Source organism: Schistocerca cancellata, chromosome 3 (assembly GCF_023864275.1).
Source record: "Schistocerca cancellata isolate TAMUIC-IGC-003103 chromosome 3, iqSchCanc2.1, whole genome shotgun sequence".
In the NCBI taxonomy this organism is placed as follows: Eukaryota; Metazoa; Arthropoda; class Insecta; order Orthoptera; family Acrididae; genus Schistocerca; species Schistocerca cancellata.
Genome location: NC_064628.1, coordinates 270,249,234 through 270,270,952, shown reverse-complemented (window position 1 = coordinate 270,270,952; position 21,719 = coordinate 270,249,234). Strand labels below are relative to the sequence as shown.

General features: G+C 39.7%; 1 protein-coding gene across 1 annotated transcript in view; it reads left to right on the top strand.

The window, feature by feature from the left end:
* The first annotated feature begins 720 nt into the window (after positions 1 to 720).
* The window catches only part of LOC126174926 (liprin-beta-1), a 967,251-nt gene continuing 946,252 nt past the window's right edge, over positions 721 to 21,719 (top strand). Inside the window, exons 1-2 of the mRNA XM_049921374.1 lie at positions 721 to 841; positions 2,769 to 2,899. Of these exons, the coding sequence (XP_049777331.1) occupies positions 2,782 to 2,899 (118 nt within the window). The 5' untranslated portion in view covers positions 721 to 841; positions 2,769 to 2,781. The remainder of the gene's footprint in view (positions 842 to 2,768; positions 2,900 to 21,719) is intronic.

Below are 21,719 nucleotides of genomic sequence, written 5' to 3'. Positions count from 1 at the left end.
TTGCAGCTGCGTCTGGCCACGCTGATTTAGGTTTTCCGTGATTTCTCTAAATCGCTTCAGGCAAATGTCGGGGTGGTTCCTTTAAAAGGGCACGGCCGACTTCTTCCCCATCCTTCGCTAATCAGATGGAACCGATAACGTAGCTGGTTGTTCCCTCCCCCCCCCCCCCCCCCCCCCCCCGCCCACCAAGTCAAGCAAACAAACTTAATTCACATTCCTTATCTTGATACGATATTATAAAACAATTGCTCCAAGAACAGCTCCGTGTGGCTCCTCTCAACAACACGCCGCAGTACTGCACATGGCACTTGGCCACTTCGTGCCTCGCTACACACGAAATTCCCGACAAGAAATGTGACTAAACGCGTATGAACTGAGCAAACACCAACCACGGGCTTTCTACGTCATCGTAGCTGCGCATGCGCAGTAACGCTTGTTTTCTGGCGTTCTCTGGCAACTGCTCAAACGAACCTAAAAAAGTAGTTTCGGAACAAATACCTTACTTTATGTTTACCATTTATCTTTAATAACAAAATTACGGGTGACAGTTTTCAAATACCTTATAATGTTTTGCGCAGGGTCCTGTCCGGTTGCACCGTTTGCACATGTCTAAGGCCATAGGAATCTGTTATTTGGCTCTTCCATCATATCCATGTTGGTAACAATGACGCGTTCTATCCGAGTTTTATATCTTTGTGGGCTGGGCCTTAGTATCTTTGGTTTTTATCTGTGTTGTGTTTATCGCTTCCGTAGATTCGTGTAACGCGTCTTTTTATTTTTGTTTATATAGGGTTGTAGCTTTTTTCGTATGTAAACAGTGCTTCATAGACGTCGCGGCTCGGTAAGTAGGCTGAATGCCAAGTGATTCACTGTCCTACTCGAATAACGTATTGTTTATGTCAGGTGACAGTTGTTGACAGTCTCATGTGAGGTACATAAGTTCCTGTATCTACTCACTGTGACCCGGTCTGTCAGTTTTACTTAGTCTGACACATGTCTTTTTTAAGTTATACTTGTTTTTTCTTTAGTTATAGAATTGTATAGCGAATTGTGATACCTATTGTCCAGCAAGGTATACTTTTACTTTATGTCAATTCTGTGCGTTAAAACATCGACGAATGAAGCCGGCATAAAATTATAGTTTCCTCCCTTTTCTAATGCAAAACATCTTTGAATAATATAGTCGCCACAGGGAAATTTACGTTATTTTGTGGTGGTTAATCATTTTATGATCACTGTTTACGGAAGTAAAATTTTGTTTACTTGCTGTTGTTATTGGTAGATTTTTGTATCATCAATTTTCTTGTTAGAATTATATTTAGATTACAAACACCATAGACAATAGCACGGATGTGTGACCTGTAGGTATCAGTGTTACACTAGCTCTGTAAAACTTAGGTTAACGAAACAAAACCGCCCACAGTCATACGGGATGCATAGTTTGAGTGCGTTACGAAAGAGGACGATGAGCAAGTTGGATCTGATTACTCCTTCATGGATGACATCTTTAATACTCAGCAAGAACTGTTGATAAAATCGTAAAGAAGACGAATGATTGAAAGATGGGCAATGAGATTTAACTAAGTTCTGGGATAATTATGTTGTGATGTCAAACAATATAAAGAAATTCTGTGCAGAACTTGGAGGACAAGAAAATATGTCATGAACCTCTATAAACTAAAATAAAATTGAAATATCCAGCTAGCATAATTTATTGTGTGTTGCTAAGAGGTCTGTAGGATGTCTTGCCCCAAATGTTGGTCATTGGATCCATGGTACTTGGTTTTGATGATGTTTACATACTCGCATCACACTGTAGACAAATAATATAGCTAGAAAGTAAGTTAGTTAAGCTTTTACAAATTCATGTAAGTTATGAGTGGGGAGAAGACAGCAGTCATACTTGCAAAAGAATATCAAGGGTAACATATCTAATGTGGCAACTGAGAGATATAGTTGTTCCTGATATCTAAGGTTGACATATTTTTGACTGTTCCAGCCTCACATTTGTTATGGGCTACTGTTATAAGGGCACTCTTCTTGTATAAGTGTTATATTGTACTGTAGCCCAAGGTGTAAGTTGTATTGGAGGGGACAATTTGATTGCAAGTTGACAAAGTTGTGTCAAAGACTTCAGTCAACCTGTCCAAATCTGTGCTACCTTGTCATTATGAATTAAAGCAATTAATTTAGAGAAACAAAGCACAGAAAGCAGAAACAATAGTTTTTTTCCATAAACTGTGTGACTGTAAAAAGAATGTTAGCAAATTCCAATCATCCTAAATATTCTCTCGGTTATTGTGTTGTGCCAGATAATAAGTACAGATTCAGAAATAAAAGAGAGCGAAACTTTGTTCTCAAAAGCAAGGGCAGAAGAATACCTATATTGTTTGACAGCAAAGCTTTATATTCCAAATGACATATTTTTGATTTATCTTTTCACATTTTGCCTGCTTGTGTTGCTGGCATGTGTGCCTGTGATAAGTACTCTGTAGTTTCAATAGTTTAGAGACTCAGTTGACATTTTATTAATATAAGTTAAATCTACCATGGTTTTGTGTGAGGCATTACCCAAACAATGTGAAGCTTCCTGTCTATTTAATTACTTCATCCACTAAGAAGTAGTGCCTAGTATAGGGTAAGTTGCAGACTCACATGTTTCATGCAGCAATGTTGTCAGCGTTGTTTCTTCCATGCAAAATATCTTTTGTGAGTAAAGCATTCCGTCATAGTTTCTTTCTGAATCAAGATTTCATTTGCCCAACTAGGTGTCAAAAGACAATGGGAAAGGCAGAACAGCATATCGAAGAACAACGAGAAGCGGCCTTGGGCAGTCCACATGCAGAAGCCAGCAAAATGCTTGAAGCTGCTTTGCAGCAGATGGATGGGATCATATCAGGTAACCTTCTGCTTCGTGTATTTATGGACATCACAGTGAAAAGAATCAGAATGGTTTGTTCTGCTGCACTGTAATAAATCTGAAAGAACTTATTGATTGTTGATTATAATTTCACAAGTCAAATTTATTTTACTGTACTTTTTGTGAACCAAAAGTACGCTTTTGGATGATCTGTAATTTATCTGTATGAAACACTGATAACTGACTTGCAATCTTAAACACAGTTTGTAAGATAAATAATGTAATTGAGATCAGCTTTTTAGAAGTTGTTCTAACAAACTTAAATTTAATGAATCTCTGTGCCTACAGTTTGTGAGGTGTTGTGTCTCTGTTGCGGAATCAGTTAAACAAACATTTCTAAGTCTTGGGAAGTACACATTTGTTTTTAATCGTGGTAGTAGCAGTTTTCACTGAAATATTGTTCTTCGTTACCATTTGGGTTTGTAATGAGTAGGTAATCATTAAAAAAGAAGAAAGAACGTACATCAGTACTTCATCATTTACCTTCCAAACTTAACAGAAGTTCTCCTGCATACCTTGTGGGACTACTGCTCATGGAAGAAAGGATATAGAGGAGAAATGGCTTAGCCACAGCCTGGCAGATGTTTCCAAAGTGAATTTTCACTTTGCTATGAGTGTGTGCTGATTTGAAACTTCCTGGCAAACTACAACTGTGTGCCAGACAGTGACACTAACTTGGAACATACACCTTTCGTGGACAGCTGCCCTACCATCTGAGCCAACCAAGCATGACTCATCACCTACCTTCACATATTTACTTGCACCAGCTTTGCCGCCTTCCAAACTTCACAATATCGTACCTTTCAGGAATGCTAGTCCCAGAAGGTAAGATGGAGAAATTCTGCGATGTTTGGAGGGTAGATGGTGAGGTACTGGCACAAGAAAAGCTGTGAGGGCAGGTAGTGTGTTTTGCCCGCAAAAGGTAAAGGTGTCAGGTTCAAATTCCAGTGTGTCTCGCAGATTTAATCTTCCAGGAAGTTTCGAATCAGGCTCACTCTGCTGTAGAGAGAAAAATCATTCAGGAAGTGAAGTTATACATTAACAGACAGAAGCAGCCACTGCTAGCTCCTTCTGTAAATTATACCAACAACAAATTATGACAGGTTGTAATCTACTCATACTTATACACAGGTTTTAGTGGATGTAACGCCAGATATTTTTATATGTGGCACCTTAATATGTACACACATCAGTGTGTTGGTTGTTTTCTCTCTGCGTCGAACAGTCTTCCCACAAACATGTATCATTTACTACCTTGTGTTTTCTGCATGGTCATAACTGCACCACTGAGTGAACTACATGTCAGTATAGACTAACTGTTTTGTCTCCATGTGCCCACACTTCAACATATGAACTGCTGTCCAGGGGAAAATTAGCATTAATGATATGCTCCTGTCACATGTAATTGGAGATACTAACCAACCTGAAACCACACTATTTGTAGAAGCTATGGTTATTAGTCTGCAAATGATGTAAATACTGATATAATGAGTGTTGCTCAGTACAGTGTCCTCAGTCACAAATAGAAATATCTGCACTTATACTCGATACACCCTGTACATACAGGGTGTCTTTCCTGTGGGTTGTCGGATGCATTTTTATGGTGTTTTGGCAGATATTTGGAGTTTAGTTTTTGTTGTATGTAGGTGGAGCCAGCTCAAGTAAATAATGCTCATCGCACCTTTCATGCCATGCCCATTGTTGACAGAAAGTGTCGGTTTGCGTCCCGTTACAAGCAAAATGATTTTTAAAGAGAAATTTTACACACCCATTTAATAGAGCAGTCGCAAATTAGTCTACTGTGATATAAGTGTTTTCGATGTTCATTAACAGAGACAGTAAAACACGAAGAATAACCAGTACTCCAGCATCGTCCTGGCCCACGCTGGTTGCTACCACCCTGCAGCAGTACTGTTCAGTTGCTGCCAGAGTACCAGTTATTCTTCGTGTTTTATTGTCCCTGTTAAGACAGACTGATGTAACAAACATCATACTTAAGTAACTTGGGTCTGCTCAATCAAATGGGCATGAAACTACTATTTTAAAAATAATTTTGTTTGTCATGGGAAACAAACCAATGACTTTCTTCAACACTGAGCATTGCATGAAAGACTTCATGACCAGCATTTGTTTGGGCAGACACCAGCTACAGATTGCAAAAACAAATTGCAAATATCTTCCAAAACACCCAAGAAAACAGACCTGTGGCTCTTATGAGAGACACTATACAGAGTGAGTCACCTAACGTTACCGCTGGATATATTTCGTAAACCACATCAAATACTGACGAACTGATTCCACAGACCGAACGTGAGGAGAGGGGCTAGTGTAATTGTTTAATACAAACCATACAAAAATGCACGGAAGTATGTTTTTTAACACAAACCTACGTTTTCTTAAATTGGAACCTAGTTAGTTTTGTTAGCACATCTGAACATATAAAAAAATATTTAATCAGTGCCGTTTGTTGCATTGGAAAATGTTAATTACATCCGGAGATATTGTAACCTAAAGTTGACGCTTGAAACCTCCGATGTTCAGTTGCGTGTTGTAACAAACACGGGCCACGGTCGGCCAGCAGCATCTGCAGGGACGTTGTTCGAAAATGTCCCACTGGAAACGCGTCGACGTATGTGGTATCAGCATGATGGTAAACCTGCACATTCCGCAATTAACACTAGGCTGACCCTTGACAGGATGTTTGACGGGCATTTCATAGGACGTGGAGGACGCATAAATTGGCCAGCCCGTTCTCCTGATCTTACACCTCTGGACTTCTTTCTGTGCGGTACGTTAAAGGAGAATGTGTACCGTGATGTGCCTACAACCCCAGAGGATATGAAACAACGTATTGTGGCAGCCTGCGGCGACATTACACCAGATGTACTGCGGCGTGTACGACATTCATTGCGCCAGAGATTGCAATTGTGTGCAGCAAATGATGGCCACCACATTCAACATCTACTGGCCTGACAAGTCGGGACACACTCTATTCCACTCCGTAATTGAAAACGGAAACCACGTGTGTACATGTACCTCACCCCTCATGGTAATGTACATGTGCGTCAGTGAAAAAGACCAATAAAAAGGTGTTAGCATGTAGACGTAATGTGCTGTTCCAGTCTCTTCTGTACCTAAGGTCCATCACCGTTGCCTTTAGATCCCTACGTAATTCGGTGCTCTCCGATACACACGATCGAATAGCGGAGGAGTGGTACTCAAGCGGCAACTTTAGGTTACAATATCTCCGGATGTAATTAACATTTTCCAATGCAACAAACGGCACTGATTACGTATTTGTTTATATGTTCAGATGTGCTAACAAAATTAACGGGGTTCCACTTTAAAAAATGTAGGTTTGTGTTAAAAAACATACTAACATGCATTTTTTATAGTTTGTATTAACCAATTACACTAGCCCCTCTCCTCACGTTCACTCTGTGGAATCGATTCGTCAGTATTTGATGTGGTTTACGAAATATATCCAGCGGTAATGTTAGGTGACTCACCCTGTATATGCAGGGAGTAATGGGTGTAAGTGCAGATATTTGTATTGCTTACTGAGGATGGTGTACTGAACAACATTACATCAGTACTTATGTCATTTCTGACTAATAATTATAACTGTTACGAGTCATATGTTTTTAGGTTGGGTAGTACATCCAAGTTAACATGGCATGACAAAAGCGTTAATGTTCATTCCCCTGGGCAACAGATCAGGTATTGAATCATGGTCATAAGGACACATAACAGATGGTCTATACTGACAGGCATAGTCCACTTGATGGCGCAGTTAAGACTGCACAGAAAACATCAGAACGTAAAGTTTGTGATGTGTTTGTGGGAAGACCGTTTGATGCAAAGAAAAAACAACCAACACATGTGTGTGTGTGAGCGCGCACACTCACTCATGTGTGCGCGCGCACGTATATTAAGGTATCACACATAAATATACGTATGTCTATGTAATCAGGAGAAAATCAACTACTGTACTTAGAAAAAGGCACTGCTCCTCCTGTTCTACTATCCAACTTCTGTTTTCATCTGATACTTCAAACCCAGAATTTTTGTAACTTTACGCATACCATCATCAGCTGTTTACATTAGAGTGCTGCAGTGCTTTATGTTTGGCCAATTAGGACTTGTGCACCAAGGGCCATCCGCACATGGCTTTACACTCCACATCTGTTGTCTAATCATATATGTGAAAAACAGAGCATGACCATTCTTTCTTGATGTCTCCCCTATCATAGCCGTACCACATAGCAGTAACCTGCTCTCTCCCTCCGCCACCCCCCCCCCCACTCTCTCTCTCTCTCTCTCTCTCTCTCTCTATCTCTCTCTCTCTCTCTCTGTCTCTCTACATAATAAATAAATAAATATTATTCTGAACTCAAGGAGATGACTGTCCTTTTTAAGGAAAAGAAACATGAAGAACATTATATACTTGGAATTGTAACTTTTTGCACCGTCCACTTGTTTAAAAGAGTAAAAATTTTTTAGTTAATGTTGATCAGCAGTAGATCACTGATGCTTTCTGGATGTAATTAGCTGTGACAATATGCTAATGACATGTCAGCTTTATTAAAGCACTGTTCACTAACTGTGTTTGTTCCTAGGATATGTAAAATACATCCTGCAACTGCAGCAACATTTGGTAGATCCTTTTGATGTCGGTTCCACCACTTTAAAACGTTATCATGTCTGAAGTGCATTAAAATACAGAGATCTGCTGCAGGCAACTTGTCATTCTTCCTGTTCATGAAACACCGGATGGCAATTGCACTGCACTTTAAGGCTCTATGTTAGTAAACAAAAGAGAGATAAGTAATGTAGAACTGTTGTGGAAATTATGAAGGTCTACCTGGAAAAAATGTGTTTTATGTTGATGGTAGGCTATCAGACACTATTCAATAGCTACACAAGAATGATTATGTTAATGATTGCATGTTGTACATGCATAACTTGCACATGTTTGACACTGCTAAGAATTTCCTGCTTTTCATTTTTGTCAGGTGCACTTAGATCACGAAAAGACAGTCAAAGAAACATAGCATGTTTATATTTGGAAGTAATTGAAGCTTTCTCATGTAGAAAATTCAGGGCTTGATTTTTAATATCTTGTACCTCATATTGAAAAATTCATCCCTGTTAGTGTACATCAGAAATCTATCCTTTCCTCACCTCGTATCATAATGGAGCAGTTTTTGTAACTGTAGTAATTAAACTCCTCACAGTCATCGCCATTGACACTGTAGATTTATTTAAGTTTGTGAAACCAAAGAACAATGAACTGGATAGTATATTATTTTTCACCTTTTAATTTATCTGTGGCCTCTTTAAATGGTTTCAGGAAATCTTTGTAATGTATAACTGACATTATTTTCCATCGTTAAAGCAGCAACTTTCTTATGCTGAGTTTGTAAGGACTGTAGCATAGTGTACTGTTTCAGATGATCAGAGGCCACTACACTTCATGTACTGCAGTTTACATTATTTATTCTTGTTGTGATGTTTGGAGCATAATTTAATAAGAAGCTATCTTCATAAAAAGTGTGGCTAAGTGCTGTGTTTGTACAATAATAGTACATGGAAGCCTTTCGAAATTTGCCAAAGCTTTTATTATATTGGAACCCTGGTCAGAGACAAAAATAAAATTATGGAATCTCCAGCAAAATGTTCTGATCTATTTCTTTCTTAATATTTACTCCCACCTTCTTAAAAGTGTCTGGCAGTTTAGTTTTAAACAAAAGATTATTGACAAGAGATCTGTCTGTGTTTATGTAATGTGCAGTAAGCATCAAATAATGTTCCTGATTGTGCAAATCAGTCCACATATCAGATGTTGCGGCACATGTTTTATTAATAACGTTTGTAATAACAGAAAACATTATTCTGTTTCGAATTGCATTAGACTGATCTTCGATGTGTGTGATCGTAGTAGAAGAATGTCACACAACATTTGAAACACTGCTTTTCATTAATGTTTATCTAGGCCTATTAACTCTTGGCCCAGTGCTTTGAAACATACACCAAAAACAGCATGAAGAGGTCTCATATCTTTAACATACACTGTAAAACAATTTGCTGTTATACTACTTTTTTATTACTGCCAGTGTCTCTGAAGGAGCTGTGTCAGTGTGGGATTTCTTACAACTGTGTTTGTTTATGAGTTTTTCCTGATTGGAAACACAATAATGCAGAGTAGTTTAGGTGCAATATGTACCCAGTAAACTTGCTATTTTTGCATACAACCAACGGAAATTTATTCTACCTTGACTTTTAGGCGCTCTCATTTCTTCAGCATATACAAATTGGCTCCAGTCTTACTACACTGGCTCCCTCAAGCAACATGATTACAGACACACCACAAAGGAAAACTCTGTGCTGAATTTAGTCACACACAGATAAAGATATGTTGAACGTCTTCGGAGTCCGACATTATCTTTAATTTGGTCATAGTTCCTATGCTCACCCACAGTAACTGGTGCAGGCAGTCTATCCAGTTAGGCTGTGCTCACCCTGTCTCACATTTTGTGGTCACTCACTTGCTCTTGGAGCACTCTGGTCTACATATGTACGAGCAGTGTCAGAATATTTCTAACACATTGATGTTATGCATAACTTACATTCTTGAATCCAAATATTCTGATAAATTGTGGAAGAGGTGTGATGTAATCTTCAACTTTTATTAAAAATGTATGATGATTTTCAGTATCCTCTCTGATGTCTACTGCAGACTTTTGTACCAGAATATAAAACTCCATTCTGGACTCTAGAGTGGGATGCATAGGCTATATGAAAATTATTTTTTACTTTTAAGATTGTGATTGTGAATTTCAGACTTAATTTTCAATTCACTCTTGTTTGTTGTTGTGGTCTTCAGTCCTGAGACTGGTTTGATGCAGCTCTCCATGCTACTCTATCCTCTGCAAGCTTCTTCATCTCCCAGTATCTACTGCAACCTACATCCTTCTGAATCTGCTTAGTGTATTCATCTCTTGGTCTCCCTCTACGATTTTTACCCTCCACACTGCCCTCCAAAGCTAAATTTGTGATCCCTTGATGCCTCAAAACATGTCCTACCAACCGATCCCTTCTTCTAGTCAAGTTGTGCCACTCTTGTTATGCACTAGAAATACCTTTAGGAAGTATATGTACTGGCATTTAAATGTAAGAATCAACTGTCAACACAGCTGCCACCTTTCAACCTAACCTGGGTGTTGCACTATGCTACAGATCAATCTGATGCCACAGCTAAATTTGACTCTCACCACAACAAAGATTTCATATTTCTGATAAATTGTTTATAACTCTTTCAACATAATAAGTCTAATATTATTATTTTCTGGTATATAGACAGCATGTAGCTAAGGGATTGTTATTATGTAGAAAATGAGGGAAGGACTGTCCACACGTTGTGAGCAATGTGTCATCTGGTTAAGAGCTTGGCATTGAGTGCCTCATGTATCTGCATCTGGTTGCATACTCTGAAAACCACTGTGAAGTGCCTGGCAGAGAGTACTTAGAATTGTGCTATGTGTTAGGATTTCTTCAGGTTCCAGTCACATATGGAGTGTGGGAAGAATGAATGCTTACATTCTGTTGTATGCACTCTGATTAGTCTAATCATATCTTTGATACTATAAAAGGATAGTATGATACTCACTGTGAAGATGACATGGTGAGTTGCAGACACAATGAAAGGACTGTTACACATTAGGCATTTGGCCAAATACTTCTTCACTTCTCTCCCCCACCCCTCACCAGTGCCCTGCTATTCACCCCCCTTTCCCTCTCCACTCCGAATTACTGCTTCCGTTTAATCCAGTTCCATTCTGGTTGAAGTTAGTGGTCATGTGTGTGTGAGGTGTGCTTACTTTGTGTGTGTGCGTGTGCGCTTCCTTTCTGAAGAAGGTTTTGGCCAAAAGCTTAATCTGTAAGTCTTTTTGTTGTGTCTGTCTTCAACTCAACATGTCATCCTTACGGTGAGTAGTAGTCTGTCCTTTTTATGATACAGCTAATCTTATGTTTGTTTCTCTTCTTCTTCCTTTTTGTCCTCCTCTTCAAGTTGTTGTCCCCTTAAGCACTAATAAGGGATCAAGTATATCTTTAATTCTTCACTTAATACTAGTTTTTGAAACTTTGCGAGTAGGGTTTCACAGGATAGAGGCATTATCTCCATCTGCATCTATATTCTGCTAGCTGTCTTGTGCTGTGTGGTAGAGGGTTTTTTGTGTACAGTACCACTGTCATTTCTCCCCTTTCCTGATCTATTTGCAAATGGTACATGGGAAAAACGATTGCTGATAAGCTTCTGCGTGGACCTGAATCTCACTAATATTATCTTCATGGTCTTTTCATGAGATATAAGTAGAAGGAAGCTTTAGATTTGTTAGCTCTTCTAGGAATCTACACTCTTGGAATTTTAACAGTAAACCACTCTGTGACATAGAATTCCTGTCTTGCAGCATCAGCCACTGCCATTGGTTGATAGGGCTTTACTATTTATCTTCTCTATTTACTCTATCAATCCTGTCTGTTACGGATCCCATACTAACAAGAAGTATTCAAATAATGTCCTTTATTGGCGGACTACATTTCCTGAGGATTCTTTCAATGAATCTCAGTCTGGCATGTGCTTTTTTGCAGTTAGTTTAAGATGATCATTGCACTCTAAATCGCTTTGTACATATATGCCTAGATATTTTATGGAATTAAATGCTTCCAGTGATTGTTCTGCAATCATTTAATGTATAATTATGGATCTTTCTGACTATTTTTTTATTTTGAGGGTGAATTGCCACACTCTGCACCAAGTGTCAATCCTCTGCAGGTCTTCCTGCATTTTGCTACATTTTTCTAGTGTTGCGACTTCTCTGTATACAACAGCATCATTGGCCAAAAGCCTCATGGAACTTCTTACATTGTGTACTGTGTCATTTATGTATGTTGTGAAAAGTAATAGACTTATGAAATTCCTCTGGGATCTGCCCAAAGTCTGAAGACTTTGTCTGTTGAGAATGATGTCCTGTGTTCTGTTTGCTAGAAACTCTTCAGTCCAACCACTGGTTGGTCTGATATTCCGTACACTCGTATTTTGTTCAATAGGTGGTGATACAGATCTGCATCAAACACCTTACGGAAGTTGAGGAACACAGCACCTACCTGAATGCCATTATATATTGCTTTCTGGGTCTCGTGGATGAACAGAACAAGCTGGATTTCACATGATGGTAGTTTCCAGAACCCATGTTGAAGCATTTGCCACTCGGCCTTTTCGCGACAGGCTCCGTTAATTCAAACAAAACCTGTGACCATATATGCTGACCACCTTTGTATTCATTCAGTAACCCCTGTTAGTCCTATATGGTAATGTTCCACACACTTGACCTATATCATAAAATGCACAAGTGTTTTGTAAGCAGTCTCCTTTACAGGCTGTCTCCTTTTCCCAGTATCCTACCAATGAACCCAGATATTTGTCTGAGTTAACTGATTCCAGTTGTGATTCACTGATTCGTGGGGTATTACTCTCCTGTAATTTGTGAAGGGCACAATCTTAAATTTCTGTATACTTAAAGCAAAGTGAAGATCTTTGCACTACTTTGAAATCTCATTAAAATATGAGTAGATCTTTGTGCAATTTTTTGGATACTACTTCAATCAAGATAACTAAGTCTCAGCTTTTATATGCTAGGCCATTAATGTATAACATGCACAGCATGGGTCCCAATACTGGGGCTTGCCTGAAGGTACGTTTACTTCTATTAATGACTCTCTGTCCAAGATAATATCTGCATCCTCTCAGCCAATAAATCCTCTTTCCACTGCTAAATTTTGTTTGATGTCTCATATGAATGAGATTATGTTTAATAAAAGTTATGTTTAATAAATGTTTATGTGGTACTGACTCAATCAAAATACAACAGCAGGCTGATTGCCTTGATGCATGGCTTTCACATGTTGCGTGAGAAAAGTTCAATTTTGAGATCTCCTGATCAAAGTTTTTGCTGTTTATGCTGGTTGGTCTGGTGGAAGTCATTCTGTTGGAGATACTTCATATGTTTGAGTTCAGAATGTGTTCTAGGTTCTACAATAGATGGTCATAATTGAGATTGGAGACAGATCTGATTACTGTTGTTTCCAAACACTGGGCACAGTTTTTTTGTTTGAGGGATCTACAGTATGTTATGGTTAAAATGGGAGCCAACTTGGAGGTAAATTATTTGTAATAAACTGGGTTTCCATTGTACCCTGGATGCTTGTTTTATTTTAGCAATTTCAGCTGTTTCTCAACATCACTGATACTAGTACGTACATCCTTTTCTTTACAGTGTTGCGGATATTGAACCAGGACAGTACTTTTTTTATCTTCCTTTGTAAAGGAACAGTAGGAATGAAGTTCAGCATTCCCCCTTCTTGTTTGCTACCCCCAGTTTCCATTCCTGTGTATTTTTGTGAATGTCTGGACATTAAATTTTGTGCCAGTGACAGCATTTACATAAGACAAGATATATATATATATATATATATATATATATATATATATATATATATATATATATATATATATATATATATATATATTTTTTTTAAGAGATCTATCAATAAGATACAGCAACAGTAGCCAGTGAAAGCATAGAACATTACCATTTAGCATTTGTGTCTCTGGAGCCCTATGTTTTGTCTTACAGCTATTGTGGAGTGATTTCCCTTTCATTAGAGGTTTGTTTACAGAAACTATATACTAAGAAGGAACAGAACATATCTTCTCAGTGCTTCGTCGCTGTTCTATTAAACTTGAGGCACAATATCACTTAATGCATCTGACCAAAGATAAATGTTCCTCTTTGAAATATGACACGATAGCCTCTTTATCTTGTTTGATGAACATGTAATTCTAATTCTTTCTGCTTATTTGAAATGCACTTATCTACTTTTGTAATATTTGTTGGTATACGTGCTTCATTTTCACTGAAACCAGTATCAGTGTGGACATACTGAAAAAGGTCGGGTCTATTTGTTGCCATTAGATCTAATATTTTTCCATCATTAGTGAGTGGACTTCTGAACCAGTCATTCCAAGCAGTTTTCAGAGAAAGAGCTTAGTGGTCTTTTCTCGCTTGCCGCTTACAAACAATAACTAACCCAATCCATTATTATCCAAGATTGATTGGTTCATGTCTCTTTCAGTAATAACAGTATGTGTTAGTGGGTTTAAGTGTATCTCTAAAGTTTCAAGTTACATCTGGGACTGAGTATTGTGGTTGATACAGGGGGCCCAATTACGACTTATGGTTACTCTTGATATCAGGTCTTGGTTAAACAAGCTTGCATGCAGCCTCAATTTCCATTTCAGCAGATATGAGTTTTTTTGTCTAGTGGGACAAATACACCACCTCCATTTGTCATCAGCCTATCCCTTTGACATACACTCAGATTTATCTCCAGAATCTCACTCCTGTGTAATTTGGTGTTATCCAGCCCTCTGTATCTGGTATTATATGCTGCAATTCTTTTTAGGAGTACTTCAAAGTTTGTTGGGAATGCTTTGGAGTTTGATCACTAGAACTCTGCTTTATTGCTGTATCTATAGTGAGACTTCTAGAAATTGAAGTTCTAACATAGCTTCCTTTGTTAAAAAATCTTAGTACCTGATGGAAGCAAAATAGAACTAGAGAATATAAGGCATGGCAGTATGTAACAAAATGCAGTAGTGTTCCGACCTTGCAGATGTCTGTTTTGTATAGCACTGAGAACTTTACTTCCTCTTTCGCCCAGCAGAGAAGTATTCTTAAAACTATGCCCTGCATCCAATATCCATTTGTTCAGGATTCTAGAGACTAGCTATAATTGATACCACTGGCTACCCTTGGTGTAAGAGCAAAAATAGTGAATTTCTGTGCATAAATGTAAGGAATCACTTCTTGGCTGAGCCCTTCATTAAATTTTAAACATTAAGGATGAAATATTTGTCAAATTATACAAGTTGACATACAAGTTACATAGCACATAATTTGGAATATTATGTGCTATTAGGAATGGCTTTTGATCTGGTACATATGCATTGCTGATCTTTCAGTAACTAGTGTTAATGTAGAGTAGCTGCAGAGACACTAATGTCATATACTTTCACCAGTAGATACTTTCTGCTGTTTTGGTATCAAATAGTTTACATTCAACAGTGAATGGAATAGCTGAGCTTTCCTTACAGCACAGCAAGTGTCAGCTCTTCATTGTGCTGCTTATTTTCCAGACCATTCTTGTGTAATGCTTAGCAAGCTTTCTTCCCAGATGGAAGTATGAGTGATGTATTGAAATGGGTGAAAGCTGTGTCACAGAAATTTCTGAAAGAGCACACATGTAATCTTCATTAGCTTTACAGTGTGCAAAGGATTTACTGTTAGCTTCATCCAAAATATTGAATTTAATTGTATCATTGTTAGTTACAGGGGACACTAGTTTCTAAAGGTAACCAGTACTCTGCTTTTCATTAGACTGTCCATTCAAATGAGTGTATTGAGAAATCTATATTTGAATCACAGTGAATTGTTAAAGACACTGGATTCGTCGTTGAAATCAGTGATGTTTAAATCATCACAGCAACATACTAATTTAGATCTAATATACATTTTCTGTGGTTCATATAAATACAAATAAATGGCTGTAATATTTCCTTCAGCAACCCAGTGACTGATTTGTTTGCTCGTCTTAGTCATTCTGAGCTAGTGCTGCGTCCTGAATGAGCTTGATTTCAACAGTATGTTAAATTTTAATATTTCTTTCCTTTTCTTTGCTGCACAGTTTGAAGATCGTGCCGAAATGGAAAATGTATTTCTCATTATTTATCATAAACTATTTTGGGTCAAGCTATTCAAATTGATGTGGAGTTAATTTACCTGCTAAGCAAACAAATATAGAGGCAAAACCGATGTGAAATCCTATCTACATTTTTAAAAAAATCATATTTGTTACAATCCCAGAATGAAGTTTTACTCTGCAGAGGACTGTCCACTGATTTAAATTTCCTGGCCAAGTGCTGGACGGGCACTCAAGCCCAGAACTTTTGCCTTTTGTTGGCAAATGCTCTACCAGCTGAGTTATCCAGGCATGACTTGTGATGCACCTCCACAATTTTACTTAAGCCAGCACTTCTTTCATATCTTCTAAACAGAAGTTCTCCTGCCTGAGAGGGGTACTGTCCTCAGTAAACCTGAGAAGGCAGGTTGCGTTTGTGCACAGGTAGCACTGTTGGTAGAGCATGTGCCCATGAAAGACAAAAGTTTCAGGTCTGAGTCTCTGTCTGGCTTACTGATTTAATCTGTAAGGTAGTTTCATACCTAATAATGGAGTTGAACATAGAGTATTTTACAGGGTGTGATCCTGTAGACTTCCTACATCCCTAAGGACCATCACACTCCATCAGTTGTGGTAGAACCTGCAGTTTGGTGTAAATTGTGAACTATGATGCAAATATACATGTTTAAATGAAAAAATTGCTGGAAAAGGGAGTGAAGTTAAAAGAGTGTCAAAATCAAATCTTGGGACTAGACTGAGCTCCAAAGTCCCAGTCGACACCGCATTCTGTTCTAAACCTCAGGAAGGCATTCAACACTGTCATGCACTACTGTTTAGTGAAAAAAATACAGGCTTATGGAAGGTTGGATCAGATTTGTTACTGGATTCAAGACTTCCTTGCAGAGAGAACTCAATACATTACTCTTAATGGAACAAAATTGACAGATGTGAAGGTAATATCAGGAGTACACAAGATAGTGTGATATGAACATTACTGTTTACAATATATGTAAATGATTTAGTGCAAAATTATTGGAGCTCCGTAAGGCTATTCACAGAGAATGTGATTGCCTACAAGAAGGTAGCAACACCAGAAGACTAGCGACTTGCGGAAGGACCTGCAGAGTATTGTTGAGTGGTACAAGGACTGGCAGTTGGTCCTGAATGTAAATGAATATAACATACGGTGCCTACGTAGGAGAAGTACTTCACTGCTCTACAACTTCACTATTGATTTGAAATTTCCAGAAACACTGTCTGCCGTAAATTATTTAGGAGTAACTACCTGGTACAACATTATGTGGAATGGCCAAATAAAACAAATAGTAGGAAAAGCAGATGCAAGACTGAGATTCATAGGAAGAATCTTAAGGAAATGTTATTCATCCACTGAAGAAGTGGGTGTTCATCAGGTTGGGACCCATACCAGGTAGAACTTGTAGACCAGACAGGGAATATCCAACAAGGAGCAGCACGTTTTGCCACAGGGTAGTTTAGTCGGCACGAGAGCGTTACAGAGATGTACGACAGATTCCAGTGGCAGGCGCTACAAGAGAGGTATTGTGCATCACGGAGTGGTTTAGTGTTGAAACGACGAGAGATTACGTTCTGGGAAGAGTCAAACAACATATTACTTCCTCCCACATACGTCTTGTGAAATGACCGCAGTGAGAGAATTTTAGAGCTAATACAGAGGTTTTGCCAATAATGATTCTCCCCACACGCAATCCACGAATCAAAGAGATAGTGATACCAGAGGTGGCCTCCACCACACACCGTCAGATGGCTTGCGGAGCAGTGATACAGATGAAGATATTAGTTTGGGTCATCGCCGAGTCTTATAAGTTGTTGTTGTTGTTGTGGTCTTCAGTCCTGAGACTGGTTTGATGCAGCTCTCCATGCTACTCTATCTTGTGCAAGCTTCTTCATCTCCCAATACTTACTGCAACCTACATCCTTCTGAATCTGCTTAGTGTATTCATCTCTTGGTCTCCCTCTACGATTTGTACCCTCCACACTGCCCTCCAATGCTAAATTTGTGATCCCTTGATGCCTCAGAACATGTCCTACCAACCAATCCCTTATTCTAGTCAAGTTGTGCCACAAACTCCTCTTCTCCCCAATTCTGTTCAATACCTCCTCGTTAGTTACTTAAATCTATATTCGATGTTAACAAATTTCTATTCTTCAGAAACGATTTGCTTGCTATAGCCAGTCTACATTTTATATCGTTACTACTTTGACCATCGTCAGTTATTTTGCTCCCCAAATAGCAAAACTCCTTTGCGACTTTAAGTGTCTCATTTCCTAATCTAATTCCCTCAGCATCACCCGACTTAATTCGACTACATTCCATGATCCTCGTATTGCTTTTGTTGATGTTCATCTTATACCCTCCTTTCAAGACACTGTCGATTCCATTCAACTGCTCTTCCAAGCCCTTTGCTGCCTCTGACAGAATTACAATGCCATCGGCGAACATCAAAGTTTTTATTTGTTCTCCTTGGATTTTAATACCTACTCCGAGTTTTTCTTTTGTTTCCTTTACTGCTTGCTCAATATACAGATTGAATAACATCGGGGAGAGGCTACAACCCTGTCTCACTCCCTTCCCAACCACTGCTTCCCTTTCATGTCCCTCGACTCTTATACGAGGGCAGTTCAATAAGTAATGCAACACATTTTTTTTCTCGGCCAATTTTGGTTGAAAAAACCGGAAATTTCTTGTGGAAGCTTCTTCATCTCCCAATACTTACTGCAACCTACATCCTTCGTCTCGTATAGTTTCATTGACTTCCGACAGGTGGCAGCGCCGTACGGAGCTGTTAAAATGGCGTCTGTAACGGATGTGCGTTGCAAACAACGGGCAGTGATCGAGTTACTTTTGGCGGAAAACCAGGGCATCTCAGATATTCATAGGCGCTTGCAGAATGTCTACGGTGATCTGGCAGTGGACAAAAGCATGGTGAGTCGTTGGGCAAAGCGTGTGTCATCATCGCCGAAAGGTCAAGCAAGACTGTCTGATCTCCCGCGTGCGGGCCGGCCTTGCACAGCTGTGACTCCTGCAATGGCGGAGCGTGCGAACACACTTGTGCTACTCTTCAGAAATTGAAGAAACGACTTCAGCGTGTTCGTAGGCACAAAAATCTGAACGAACTTCTCCTTCTTCATGACAACGCAAGACCTCACACAAGTCTTCGCACCCGAGAGGAGCTCAAAAAACTTCAGTGGACTGTTCTTCCTCATGCACCCTACAGCCCCGATCTCGCACCGTCGGATTTCCATATGTTTGGCCCAATGAAGGACGCAATCCGTGGGAGGCACTACGCGGATGATGAAGAAGTTATTGATGCAGTACGACGTTGGCTCCGACATCGACCAGTGGAATGGTACTGTGCAGGCATACAGGCCCTCATTTCAAGGTGGCGTAAGGCCGTAGCATTGAATGGAGATTACGTTGAAAAATAGTGTTGTGTAGCTAAAAGATTGGGGAATAACCTGGTGTATTTCAAAGCTGAATAAAACAACCCCTGTTTCAGAAATAAAATGTGTTGCATTACTTATTGAACTGTCCTCGTAACTGCAGTCTGATTCTGTACAAATTGTAAATAGCCTTTCGCTCCCTGTATTCGACCCCTGCCACCTTTAGAATTTGAAAGAGAGTATTCCAGTCAAGATTGTCAAAAACTTTCTCTAAGTCTACAAATGCTAGAAACACAGGTTTGCCTTTCCTTAATCTTTCTTCTAAGATAAGACGTAAGGTCAGTATTGCCTCACGTGTTCCAACATTTCTACAGAATCCAAACTGATCTTCCCCGAGGTCAGCTTCTACCAGTTTTTCCATTCATCTGTAAAGAATTCGCGTTAGTATTTTGCAGCTGTGACTTATTAAACTGATAGTTCCGTAATTTTCACATCTGTCTACACCTGCTTTCTTTGGGATTGGAATTATTATATTCTTCTTGAAGTCTGAGGGTATTTCGCCTGTCTCATACATCTTGCTCACCAGATGGTAGAGTTTTGTCATGACTGGCTCTCCCAAGGCCGTCAGTAGTTCTAATGGAATGTTGTCTACTCTCGGGGCCTTGTTTCGACTCAGGTCTTTCAGTGCTCTGTCAAACTCTTCACGCAGTATCATATTTCCCATTTCATCTTCATCTACATCCTCTTCCATTTCCATAATATTGTCCTGAAGTACATCGCCCTTGTATAGACCCTCTATATACTCCTTCCATCTTTCTGCTTTCCCTTCTTTGCTTAGAAGAGGGTTTCCATCTTAGCTCTTGATATTCATACAAGTGGTTCTCTTTTCTCCAAAGGTCTCTTTAATTTTCCTGTAGGCAGTATATATCTTACCCCTCGTGAGATAAGTCTCTACATCCTTACATTTGTCCTCTAGCCATCCCTGCTTAGCAGTTTTGCACTTACTTCGTGGAAAAGTGGAGTATCCAAAGAGTGCGCCTGGCTGCGCTGCTCGTCTCGCAGTACCAGTTTCCTTTGAGAAAGACGGCCGCGGCAGATTTTGCAGTCGGCTGATCGTGTTGGCGGCCGAGTTGACTTTCCCCTCGGTGTGAGGCGAGGCGCGCGTTAAGCCGCAGGCTGGACCCGCCGTGCGGGCAGCGGCGCACAAAGGCAGGAAGCGGAGGGCGGCGCGTGAGCCGCATTGCCTACCCGGCCTCGGCTCCCCTCGGCCCTCGTCCCGGCACCATTCGTGCGTGTGTCGCTGCCGCACCTCGGTGAACGGGCCATCCCAACCACGTCGCTGTTGGCAAATCACGACACGTCGAAGAGAGCGTTGCGGGGAAAGTGTTCTTGCCGCATCTCGTGTCATCTGCAAAAAAACTGGCCAGGTGCGAGTAAGACTCGCGCACGGAGCCTTCCGTACAAGATTAATTACTTCTATACGTTGTTCATCCAGTCCAGGAATCTGTTATCGACTGTGATACTGGCAAGATATCGGTCCCAGGGATTCCAAGATTGTAGAAAATGGTTTACTTTCAGTGACATGAAGGTTGTACACGTGGAAGAGGCTTGGAGAGACTGGAAGGTTTCAGATAGATTATATAATGATAAGACAGAGATTTAGAAACCAGGTTGTTAATTGTAATACATTTCTCGGGGCAAGTGTGACTCTGACCGCAATCTATTGGTTATGAACTGTAGATTAAAACCGAAGAAACTGCAAAAAGGTGGGAATTTAAGGAGATGGGACCTGGATAAACTGAAATAACCAGAGGTTGTACAGAGTTTCAGGGAGAGCATAAGGGAACAATTGACAGGAATGGGGGAAAGAAATACAGTAGAAGAAGAATGGGTAGCTCTGAGGGATGAAGTAGTGAAGGCAGCAGAGGATCAAGTAGGTACAAAGACGAGGGCTAGTAGAAATCCTTGGGTAACAGAAGAAATATTGAATTTAATTGATGAAAGGAGAAAATATAAAAATGCAGTAAATGAAGCAGGCAAAAAGGAATACAAATGTCTCAAAAATGAGATCGACAGGAAGTGCAAAATGGCTAAGCAGGGATGGCTACAGGACAAATGTAAGAATGTAGGGGCAAGATAGATACTGCCTACATGAAAATTAAATAGAGCTTTGGAGAAAAGAGAACCACTTCTATGAATATCAAGAGCTCAGATGGAAACCCAGTTCTAAGCAAAGAAGGGGAAACAGAAAGGTGGAAGGAGTATATAGAGAGTCTATACAAGGGCGATGTGCTTGAGGGCAACATTATGAAGATAGAAGAGGACGTAGATGACGATGAAATGGGAGATATGATACCGCATGAAGAATTTGACAGAGCACTGAAAGACCTAAGTCGAAACAAGGCCCCGAGAGTAGACAACGTTGCATTAGAACGATTGATAGCCTGACAAAGCTCTACCATGTGGCGAGCAGCATGTATGAGACAGCTGAAATACCATCAGACTTCAAGAAGAACGCAGTAATTCCAATCCCAAAAAAAGCAGGTGTTGACAGATGTGAAAGTTTCCGAACTAT